Raw genomic sequence first — 12,631 nt, 5'->3', positions numbered from 1 at the left:
TATAGTCTTCGAAGTCCATGGATCAATATCTCTAGGTCGTGGCTGAAAGTGGAGGCTTTGGCAGTGTTCAAACTTGGTAATGGTAGCCGAATAGCTTTTTGGTTGGACTCTTAGGCCAACAGCATTCCTCTAAAAATCAGATTCCGAAGATTATTTCAAATAGCACTCTACCCTAATGGTTCGGTGTTGGACCATTGAGATAATTACTTCCTCTTGATCCATCACCTTTAGAAGACTCTTGAAAGATGAGGAGATCTTAGGATTTCAAGGCTTGTTAAGCATTATTGCAACTAAAAAAGTGAAGGAATGCAATGATAAATGATCATGGTCATTGGAAACAAATGGTATTTTTCACCGTCAAATCACTAGTCACTCATTTATGAAAGGCTACTCCAATTGATAAAACTTTAAGAAAGGCATTATGGAAATCCAAATAGATGTGCATTGTGTAAAGGAAATTGAGAAGACCTACAACACCACCTTTTTTAATGAAGTTATGCTCAAAACTGCTGGTTTTCATTACTCAAATTGTTCAACATCAGCTGGGTTTTTGGAGGAGTTTTCAGGGACAATGTCTTCTAGATGTTGGTAGGATCAAAACTCAAGAAAAATCAACCAAGACTGTGGATTAGTGCAGTTAAAGCAGTGCTGGCAAATTTGTGGTTTGAAAGAAACCAAAGAGTCTTCCATGACAAGGAAACTCCTTGGTTTACTAGATTTGAGATAGCTCGGCTGAATGCATCCACGTGGAGCTCACTGTCTAAGGCTTTTGCGGATTATTCCAGCCAAGAAATTAGCTTGAACTGGCGTGCCTTCCTCTCCCCGGAGCCATAATGTTATTGTTTCGGAGGATTGTCTCTAGGATAACACTGTGTAGTTTTTTATTTTGATGGTTGCTTGCCGTGTAGTTTATAATTATAGTTGCGGCCTATGTATTTGTCTTAAGTCTTAAGTGTTTTGGGTCAGGTTTGTGATAAGTGGGAGCCGACATAAAACTTTTTTTAAAAAAGGAAACGAGTCTCTTTATTCATTAAGAAAATGAAGTGAGACTAATGCTCAAAGTACAAGGATACAACAAGGATCAGCAGATGCACTAGGACATCTCAACTAGGTTGACACCCCCTATCACCCTTATCATCTTCGAGGACATATATAAGGACAAAACAAAGAGAAACCTTCAGTACAATACATAGGGAACCTAAAAAATCTATACTCTCCCCACCCCCTTAAACAACTTGAAACAAAAAGCACTTCACCCACAAACAATTGGAATAGTTCATAGCTAAAAACAAGACAGGCTAAGAGCAATAAAAAAGCACAGTTTGCCGAACTTCCTTCGAGAAGATGACTTCAAGGCTCCGAAAAAAGGAAGGTGTGGTAATTCAAACTGATTTCTTGGCAAGAGTAAGCCGCAAAGGCGCTTGAGAGAGAGCTCCACAAAGAGCCATTAAGCTTGGCTGCTTCATATCTTGTGAACCAAGGAGTTTCCTTATCTTGGAAGACTTTTTAGCTCCGTTCAAACCACAAGTTTGCCAGCACTACCTTAACTGCATTGTCCCACAAAATTTGTTGTTTTTTTCTTAAGGCCTGGACCTACCATCAATTGCTGGACGTTATCTCTGAATGCTTCCCCAAAAACCTAGCTTAAGTTGAATGTCTTGAGTAGTGAAAACCAGTAGTTTTGAGCATAAACGCAATCAAAAAGAAGGTGTTGAAGGCCTTCCCAATTCCCTTTGCACAAAGCATATCTATTAGGAGATAGATAATGGGAGGACAGCTTCTTTTGCAGCACACTTGAACAGTTTAGAGTTCCAAATAGCATATTTACTCACCTCGGGCTTTTAGACTTCCAAAGTGCTTGTCTTAAAGATTTATCGATTGGGGGGCTTTGCGAAGATGAGTGACTAGTGATTTAACAATGAAAAAGCCATTAAAATCCAGTGACCATGAGCATTTGTCGAAGCAAGCCTTCACTTCTTTTGTTGCAACTAAGCTTAACAAAACTTGAAAATCTGAGATTTCTTCCTCTTTCAGTAGTCTTCTAAATGAGATAGACCAAGATGTAATTTTATCCCAATGATCCGACGTCGAGCCATTAGGATGAAGAGCTACTTGGAACAAACTAGGGAATCTGAAATTGAATGGAGTATTTTCAAGCCAAGCATCCAACTAGAAGGCTATTCTGCAGCCATTACCAATTTTGAAGACAGCCAAACTTTCCACTTTCAGCCACGACCTCGGGATGTTGATCCAAGGGCTTCTAAGACTACAACTTGCCCTTCCTGAAGTGTGCCAACCAAACAAACTGCTGCCATGTATGTTTTTAACAACTTTACACCAAAGGGAGGAGTCCTCGTTCATAAATCTCCACGGGAGGAGCTGACATAAAACAGAAACCACACTCTTCCAAAATATTCTTTACTTCTTTAAAACCAAGGTGCAGTCCCAAGGCATGGCAATCACTAATACCATGCTTGACCCAACGCCCTGTTCTTCATCTTGGCACAATGGGAATGCAAAACAAAGACCAGCGCGAAATTTTTCTATCTCCAAAAGGGTTCCTATGATTGGAACATTCCCATCCCCCACTAGAAAATCAAGAAATTGCGAACTAAGCAGTTTCATGCCCTGACTCTAGTCTGACTCTGTGAAATGACTTGAGAGGTGTAGGATAGGTGGGAGCCAACATAAAACTGAAATTACACTGTTCCAACATATTCCTTACTTCTTTAACACCAGGCGCAAGTTAAGGCATGGCAATCACTAAGTAACAATACCCAAATTCTTCCCACTTGATGTCTTCAAAGTATGGGACTTCGGGTAGGCACGAACTTTTAAATATATATTACTTTTTTCCCTATTGACTAAGCCACATAGAAGGTTTATGTTCAGATATAGAAAGCAAAAGAGACAGCATGAAACTCGAGGAATCATATATATATTACCTTTTTCCATATGCCATCCAACTTCTCCAAATTCTTCCCACTGGAAAGTTCTCTCATCTTTTCTTTCTTCTTTAGATTCAGTAATTCCTGTGCCACATCTGAATTTGTTTCTACATCTTCCAGAAAAAAATTACCGATCTCCACATCTTCTAGCTCTTCTGAATCATTCTTTCCTTGTGAAGACAAAAGATCTACAGATATCTCCTTGGAGATTGAACAATCCCTCCCATCTACATCAACAGTTGATTCATTTTCTTGTGAAGACATAAGATCAACAGGCATCTCCTTGGCAGTTGACCAATCCCTTCCATCTACATCAACAGATTCATTTCTATTCATTGAAAAATCCAAACTACTTCCAACATTGTCTGCTTGATTGACCCCAACATTTCCATCTTGCATAGAACTCATAGGTTCATCCTTCAATGCATTGTCTAGTGATCTTCCATACTCAAATTCAGAAGCCAGCATATCAACTGATAATCCTGCTTAGAAAATGGGTGGAATGATAAAAGATGGAATACAAGGCAAGCATATATGCATACATTAAAATATAACATGTTTATTCTGTTCTGTAGCAAAACTTTCGTTAAGATGGGAAAAGTAGCAATGAATCAAGGGGAAAATCAAATATTACCTTGAGCAAACAACTCCTGCTTAAGCTTGCGAATGATGTTGCCTGCAGTCTCTTGTCTTTTCTTGTCCCCTTCTTCCTTCGCTTTTGCAGCTTCCAACCGTGCAGCATAATACTCTTCCGCAATAACATCATAGGACCTTGCTTGAGAAGCCTATCTTAAATAAGAAAATAACAGTGTTATTTTTAAAACTTTGAAAACAAAAACAAAAACCAAAAATAAATGCATTTGATAGATTGTCCTAATTCAAGTCAAGAACAAAAAGAAATTAAGTGGAAACAAAATAATTTACTTTGACCTCTGATGAATGAAATGCTTTTCCTCTTTTCTCATCAAAATAAAATAATTTATATATCAATTAGAGTTACAGCATCCTAGAGAAGATGCTAAATCAATTCCCTTTCACAAAGTGTTGGGAAAAGTTCTATAGAAGGATGCCCAAAGGAAAGCAAAAATTTAGCCTTTTCTAGGTAGAGCAGAAACTTTCAGATTGCTTTTAGCAAATCCAAACCTCTGCCTCTTATCTTCTCCAACTGAAAACCCAAAGTAAAGCAAGACACCCTTCTATAAAATAGTTTCCTTTCAAGAACCAGCTTTTGTTTTCCAGGTCAGCAGATTTGATGTAGCCTAAGAGATAAAAGAAGAGAAATCTCCAATAATAAAATCGAAGCCTTTATTATGAATCGAAAGCTGCCCATACAAGAAGATAATCTTTTTATTTATAGAAAATTGGAAAGCAAACTAATCCTAATCCTAATTAATTAAAGGAACTAATCCTAATCCTAATAAACTAAGGGAAGGGAACTAATCATAATCCTAATCAATCAAGAAAACTAATCCTAATCCTAACCAATTAAGGATTTAACCAAGATATCTTAATTTACTCTAATCCTACCACATCATTCTATCCTCCTAAAAAAAACGTATTCTCGAGTTTAAAACGAAAATGAAGGTAAAAATAAAAAAGTAAGACATTCGAACGGACACATCTTTGAACATCGGACATCAATAACAACCAATTTTCACGAGCCATGCCAATATATTGGATATTTGATTCTTGAAAGGGAAAATTATTTCTACCAATATTATCAACAATGAACCCAAGAATTAAGTTGATCAAAAAATTCTCTGTTGCTAAAATATATGCAAACTTGGTTGTCTTTCATTGGTTGTTTAAAGATAACGAGATAATAGAGTTTCAGGATTTGTTAACTCTAATTTCAAGTAAGAGAATTTCGGAAAAGTCTAATACGAGAACATGGTCCCTAGAAGCATCCAGTAATTTTTTTAGTAAAATCCCTTACTACTCATCTCTCCCCTTCATCCTCTTTGGACAAATGTCTTTATAAGGCTTTATGGAAAACTAAAAGTCCAATGAGAGTAAATATTCAAGTGTGGATAATGATTTTAGGCCTTCTAAATTGCTCCTCAATAATGCAAAGAACGGTTTGTTTATTACCTTTTATTTGCCCTTTTTGTAAAAAGGATGGTGAAGATTTGTAGCACCTATTCTTCAATTGTTCATATTCAGCAAAATGTTGGTGGAAATTTTTCAGTCTTTAATATTGTTTGGGTGTTCTCAGCAAATTTTAATGGGCCCTTCGCTAAAGAAGCGCCCTAGGTTAACCTAATTTGGGTTAATATGGTTAAGATATTAGTTGCAGAATTGTGGTTTGAAAGAAACCAAAGAGTTCTCCATGATAAAGCAGCAGGTTGGATGGATCGATTTGAATTAGCGCGAAGAAATGCTTCATCCTGGTGCACTTTATGCAAGACTTTCGAAGATTTCTCCATACAGGAATTGTGTTTAAACTGGCCGGCCTTCATCTTCCCAAAATTTTAGTAGTTTTTGTCTCAATTTTGTATTATTTGGCCTAGTCTTCATTTGTATTAATGTGTGTCAATTAGTGACTACATTCGCTCGTTTTGATTTTTTTATTATGGATTGTCTTAGGCCCTAGGCTGTCCTTTGCTTTTATCATTATATTAGTTTTGTATGGATATGATGAGGGCGCTAAGAGGGTGTCAACCTAGTTTAGATGCCCGAGTGCGCCTCCTGATCCTTAGACTCTCTTGCTCTTTGTATAACCCTTTTGTACTTTGGGCATTAGTCTCTTTTCACTTTATTAATAAAAAGGATTGTTTCCTTTTCAAAAAAACATATGCAGATTCTTCAAAGAATTAAGGAAAAAGATTTCCAATTATCTTCGAATTAGGTTGCCCATGAGTATCTTTTTCTTCCACACTTGAAGAATTCACATACTCCCAATATTTCCTCAAATATAACCTCGATCTTGGTTGTTTTTGAAGATTCTTGGTAGATCTTGAACATTTCTTGCATAAAATTGATGTTGATTCTCTTATTATCTTTCTTGGTGGCCAAGGCTAATTTTTGCTCTATTCTCTCGTAGTGGAAATAGCTATGGTTGGTTGTGTACCTCAGTTAATTGATCTAACCAAATGGACACATTCTTTGCATTGGCTTCATCTTCTTCAACACCTTCATTATTGATTTCATTGATTAATTATTCCTCATCATCCAGTTCGAATTGAGTAACATCCGTGTTAGTTCCATTTATTTTTTCTTCTTCCAACACAAGCTCCTCTTCCATCTTTCTACTTGCCTTATTCGACTTGTCTTCAATTGATTTTTTTATTCTCTTCTACTCCGTTCATTTTTTGCACAATTTCACAACCCATTTGGATGAGTTATTGTTCTTCTTGAATGACTAAATGTAATTCTTAATGGTTTCTTGAAAAATCTTGAAGATTATAATTATGTCTTTCTTGAATTTTTTTCAAAAGACCCCAAATTTCATCCATTCCCTTCCAAAAGTATTCTTGATAGATGCTCTTATCTTTGAGAAAATCGAGTGCAGGCAAAGTTATTATATTGGAATTCTTCTTCTGAATCACTTGAGTCAGAATTCCATCACTGCTTTTGGGAGTAAATTTGACTTTCTTGCCTATACCAGTTGCTATATTTTTTCTTCAGTGTTTTCCTCGATCGACAATAGTCCATTCTTGCAAAATCTTTAAAAAAAATCGGTATCTTCCTTCTTTCCTATAATTTGAAGGGTTCCCCTTATATAGATGTGGATTGTTCAACAATGAGCACAGTTCACGAAGTTCCCTCTTGCGATCGACGTCGCCAAGAGTTTCCCGGTTTCCACCGGTGGCAATCAACGTTGGCCCAAACGACTGCTCTGATATCAAACTGATGTAGTCTAAGAGATAAAAGAAGAGAAATCTCCAACAATAAAATCAAATTCTTTATTATAAATTGAAAATTGTGCTCATACAAGAAGATAGTCTCTCTATTTATATAGAATTGGAAAACAAATTAATCCTAATCTTAATCGATCAAGAAAACTAACCCTAATCCTAACCAATTAAGGATTTAACCAAGATATCTTAGATCCTGTTTGGTAACTATTTTGTTTTTTTTATTTTATTTTTGAAAAATAAGCCTATGAGAACCTCTAAATTTAATTTCTTTGTTATCTACTCTTCATCAATGGTTTAAAAAACCAAGCCAAATTTTGAGAACTAAAAAAAAATAGCTTTCAAAAAGTTGTTTTTGTTTTTGGAATTTGGTTAAGAATTCAATCATTGTACTTAAGAAAGATGCAAATCATTGTAAGAAATGTGGATGAAATAGGCTTAATTTCCAAAAACAAAAATCAAAAACCAAATGGTTTTTACCAAACGGGGCCTTAATTTACTCTAATCCTACCACATCAAGATCATTGACTCTATTTTGGTAGTTAACAAAGCAGTAAGTGAGATGAAAAGGAATGAAAGTGGTGAACTTTAAGCTTGAAATCGAGAATTTTTTTTTTTTTGGGGGAAAGAAAATGAAACTTTTCAACTAATGCTCAAAGATACACGAAATATAAAACAGCAAACTTAGAAACATAAAAATCCCCAAAAAAAAAAAAAAAAAACATGACAAAAACATAACAGAGAAACATAAATGAAATTACAAAAACTTAAAAGGACCCTACAAAAGCATTCCAGCAGCAATAAATGTCTTGAATTGAAAACCTCTCACTTTGTAATCATTAATGGAGCCAGACAATAAAAAGGAAGATCCAACCAAGTAAAATAAGACCTCAAGGGTTAATTAAATTAAAAAGCCAAAAAAAAACAAAGAAAAAAAAGAGAGAAAAAAGCTTTGTTGCCAAAGCCCGAAGAGAAGAATCTAGAAAGAGACCAAATATCACCAAAAGATTCCCCCACCAAGATTTCATTATTTCTCACACCCAAAGACCCACAAGATAGCACAAACCCAACCTGTCACTCTTTCTCACAAAAAGGAAAAGAATAAATTTGTTGCTTAAAGGGGAAAAAAAAAAAAAAAAAAAGGTATATCCATATAGTCCGGTAAGAAAGTACCTCCTTAGAAGAAACTTCATCAGCCATGTCATCTTCCCAGGTTCCATAGTCATCCTATAGAAATACAGAACTCAAAATGTCATTTTATTGCTATTGGGAACAATAATGATTTCATTATAAAAAATGAATAATAACATCAATGCTCTTAATCATCTTATTATTTGCCTGACAACAATGTGCGAGAAAAAAATGAGAGATTTCAAAAAGGTAGACTACCAGCAGTGAAGAGAAACTATATCAAAAAAGGGTCGTGTTTAATAAAAGACTTAGAAGAAGTGAGTTCAATACATGGTGGCCACCTACGAAGAACTTAATATACTATGAGTTTCCTTGACACCCAAATGTTATAGAGTTAGGTGGGTTGTCCCCTGAGATTAGTCAAGGTGTGTATAAGCTAGTCCGGACACTCTCGAATTATAAAATTAAAATAAAAAATAATACATATATATATATCAAGATTGCCTCCAAATTTCCGGGAGAAACAGAAAAAAAAATTATAAGATTAGCAATCTTACAACTAACTTTTTTTGGAGTAAGAGAATTCATCGAGAAAAATGAGACAAGGTAGGAAGATGAGGAATCGTTTTTCAACCAAAAAAAGGATAAACATTACAATTTGGATAATGCTGTATGGGCTGCTAAATTGTGCAGATATTTTGCGACAGAAGCTTCCCACTCACAATATCTCACCACAGGCTTGCTCTCTCTGTTTGGCAGATTCTGAAAATCTGCAACATTTGTTCTTCAGATGTGTGTATGCAGAAAACTGTTGGCTCTATCTGCTTAATTGTTTTAATACTAGTTGGGTATTCGGTAATGACTTCAAAGCTTCTGATTGGTTCGAAAGGAATCAAAGAGTGTTCCATGACAAAGTTTCTCCTTGGACGTACAGACTTGAGACAGCCCGTATTAATGCTTCTTCTTGGTGCTCTCTATCCAAAGCTTTCGAAGATTTCTCCATTCAAGACATCAGCCTCAACTGGAACGCCTTCATATTTCCTCCTACTTAAAAGACATTTGAATGTATCTAGTTCTTTTGTTGATTTTATTTTGTCCAGTCTATTTACGATTGTGTAAGCTCATTGTACTAGGCATGGTTTTCGTGTCGTTGTTTTGCCATCTTTGCCTTTCTATTTAGGATATGACGAGAGTGCTAAGGAAATGTCAATCTAGTTGAGATGTCCGGGTGCATTTACTGATCCTTCTATATTGCTTTTGTGTCCTCACAATTATCTTGTAACATCTTTCATTATCTTAGTGAAGAGGTTTGTTTCCTTTTTTAAAACCAAAAAAGGGGTTCAAAAGTCTCCGTTTGGGCCTTAAAGCTAACTCCTTTGTAAATACGTTGTTTCTACTTTACTGACCAATTGAAAAGCTTTCATGTAAATCTTCTTTTGTGCTTTTCACCTTCACTTAATGAAAAGTACCATTTCTGTAAAAATAAATAAATAAATAATAATAATGAATAATTACAAACCATTCTACCCACCATTTTCTTTTCTTTTCTTTTTCCTTTTTTTTTTTTTTTAATGTAATAAGATTGGGATAATTTGGTACATTCAAATTAATCTTGGTTAATCCTTGATTAATTACATTTAGTTACCAAATTAGTTTTTAGCCTCTTTTAGCTTTTAGGATCCTTGTAATTCTCTATAAATAGAGAGTCTCCCGCCCTTGTATGGAGAACTTTCATTATAATAAAGACATTGTTTGGATTCTTGGAGATTACTCTCTTTTGATCATTTAGAGTACATCAATTTGGTATTAGAGCAGCCATCTAGGCCAACGTTCATTGCCACCAGCAGAAGATCAGGAAACTCTTTGCAACACTGATTGCAAGAGGGAGCTTCATGAGTTGTGCTCGTTGCCAGACAACCCACACCTAACTAGGGGAACCCTTTAAATTCAAGAAGGTCGAGAAGAAATTTGAAGAATCATTCAAGAATGGAATTTAATAGAAGAACTAATGCATTTTGGGATAGAAATTATTATTTTTGTTATGGAGGACGACCAAGAAAGATTCAGACATGTTCGAGAAAATTCAAGAATCGATCCTATAACAATTATGATGTTGAAGCTTACTCAAGAACATCCAATTTGTATATTGATCCTAAGCATTGGAAGAAATGAAGAAGGGAGTAAAGAAAATCCAACGTTTGTTGCGAAAGATGACTCAAAAGGTGGAACAGCTTTCAAAATAATGGCAAGAGCTTAAAAAGAAATAAAGCAAGAAAACCATTGCGAAGAAGAGAGGGATGAACAAAAATCGGGGAACCCATACAAAACTTCAAGCATAGAGGAAAAGGTGTTTGGAACTTTAAGCGCTGAAGTGAAAATAGCCAGTGAAGAAACAGGAGCAACCAAATCATCAGCACTAGACAAAGAAGGAGATGTAATCATTAACAAAGCAAAGCATCTTCAGAGAGCTTCCAACAAGGATACTCCATTAATCAACGATGTGCAACAAAAGTGTCGTCGACAATCAGACAATGCGCAATTTGTGCGAGATTCAATCAAGAAAAATGCGCAATTTATTGCCGCCGTAGAAGATGAAGAAAATGAAAACCAAGTGCGTCCTACTTTGAAAAAGTTTGAAAACCTAATTGCAATTGACCACGAAACAACGTGCAAGCCGATACGTTCGAAATCGGAAAAAAATCGGGTTTCCGAATGAAATTGCCGATAGTGCAGAAGAAAACCAAAAGATCCGACCAAGAAGATGAAAGACACATCGTTTGTGGAGAAGGAAGAAGAAGATCGGAAGCTTGTTGACACACCAATCGCAGTCATTCACGAGAGAGAATAAGATGAAGCAACTTCGCAAGATCTTCATGAAATTTGTTTCGGATTTTCCTTTCTGACTTGACACGAAATACAAAACACCCGACCCAACCCAAATTTCCCAATTCTTCCACCCATTTTCTTTTTCCTGACCCAACCCAGAAGATCCAATGTCTTCCTCATGAAATTATGGGTTTTTTAGCCCATGACCCACACAATTGGACCCAAAATCATCTCCAAGAATTTGAAGTCCATCATCTTTTAATGCAATTTGCAGTCACCCATATCTGAACCTACTAAAATAATTAAAATCCAACCCCAATTGACTTTTCTTCACAATGGTTGGAGGCTGGACAGAGAAGAGGCTAGGGGAGGGAGGTGGGAGGTTTATGGAGAATGATGGTTAAGGGATGCAGGGGGAGGTGTCCACAGCAACAGTATTGATAGTGATTGTGTAATTTCCATTTGTATTAATTTGCAATTTTAATTTGTTTTCTTTTTAGTTTAGGTGTGAGAACACCCTTCCCCCTTTGGGTCTATTTAAAGGGGTTTTAGGATTATAATTAGTTAGGTAGTTAGGTGTGAAACAACCCTTTCCTTTTGGGTCTATTTAAAGGGATCATTGTCTACATTTCTCTCTAATCAATGATACTCTACTTCAAGATTTTCTCCAAGATTTGAGCCTACACCAAAACCGGTATCAGAGCAGCCATGAAGTTGAGCCTGATGACTGGAAAAAATTCCAGGATACTCGTTGATTCTTCCTTCCCCATTGATGCAGAAGCATCCAACCCCAATCCATTGACCACCATATGAACCAAGTTGAAGACACCATAGGAACCTTTATCAACAACTTCATGTGAAGCAGACTTCCATGGCTGAGATGCAGCAGACCTTAAACTCCCTTGTAAAGGAAAACAGCAAACCAAACAAGGCCAAAGCCGAGATTCAAGAAGAAGAAGAAGGAAGGCAAGAACAGCAAGAAAGCAGAGGAGCTCTACACCAAACTGAGACTAGAGGACCTCAATACCAAGAATCCAAAGGTAACCATCAAACAGGAAGAACTTTATGTGGATAGAACTGTGTTCCACAAAATTTTGCCCCTCCAAGAATTCAAGAACATCCAAGAATCCTTCCAAGATTCATACAACTAAGAGAGATCGGCCAAAGGAGACCACAACCTAGGCCTCATCAAGAAGCCATACTAATGCCACAAAACCTTTTAGGGTTACACAAAATTGAGAGAACATGCCAGCCGGCCAGCCTTATAGACAGAGGTTCAACTACAACCACCAAGACCTTCAAGATTTCCAAGAGAATGATCAAGATTTTTTTTGAACAAGAAACAATCCACTTCATTAAGATAATGAAAGATGTTACAAGTGAAAAGAAGGAAACAAACATAAGGTGCAAAACAATCACACACACTAAAAAGCACAAAACGAATCAGCAAATGCACCAGGACATCTCAACTAGGTTGACACCTCCCTAGTATTCTCATCATCTCCTAGAAGGACTAGAATCCAAAGCTAAGTACAAAAAGAAGAGGACCTTGCAAATGACAAGGCTTACAACCGAATGATAATCTGAAAGTTAAACTGAAAATAATAACCAGCACTATGCTGTTACAAAATCAAGAGAGCGGGAATTTAGGTTGATGTCTTGTAAAGAGAAGACTTGAAAAGCTTTGGAAAGCGAGCACCAGGAGGAGGCGTTGATATGGGCGATATCAAATTTAGCGGAACTAGAAGAAGCTTTGTCTTGAAATACTCTTTGATTTCTTTCAAACCAAATTTCTAATAATAAAGCTTTAACTGCGTTGGTCCAAAGTAATCTTGGCTTCTTCTTTAAACGTGGCCCGATTAAGAGTTG

General features: G+C 36.3%; 1 protein-coding gene across 7 annotated transcripts in view; it reads right to left on the bottom strand.

The window, feature by feature from the left end:
• The window catches only part of LOC120070220 (RNA helicase family protein), a 97,882-nt gene that overhangs the window by 75,743 nt on the left and 9,508 nt on the right, over positions 1 to 12,631 (bottom strand). For all 7 annotated transcript variants that reach the window (XR_016531159.1, XR_016531171.1, XR_016531172.1 and 4 more), the window contains 3 exons: positions 7,979 to 8,032; positions 3,583 to 3,733; positions 2,946 to 3,430 (listed from right to left, as the gene is read on the bottom strand). Coding sequence is in view for 4 of the 7 variants with exons in the window: in XM_039022092.2 (XP_038878020.1) it covers positions 2,946 to 3,430; positions 3,583 to 3,733; positions 7,979 to 8,032 (690 nt within the window). In the remaining 3 variants the exon portion in view is untranslated. The remainder of the gene's footprint in view (positions 1 to 2,945; positions 3,431 to 3,582; positions 3,734 to 7,978; positions 8,033 to 12,631) is intronic.

The sequence above is a fragment of the Benincasa hispida genome, chromosome 1 (genome assembly GCF_027475165.1).
Source record: "Benincasa hispida cultivar pf3 chromosome 1, pf3_genome.v1.1, whole genome shotgun sequence".
NCBI classification, from domain to species: domain Eukaryota; kingdom Viridiplantae; phylum Streptophyta; class Magnoliopsida; order Cucurbitales; family Cucurbitaceae; genus Benincasa; species Benincasa hispida.
This window is presented reverse-complemented; position numbering and strand designations above follow the sequence as displayed.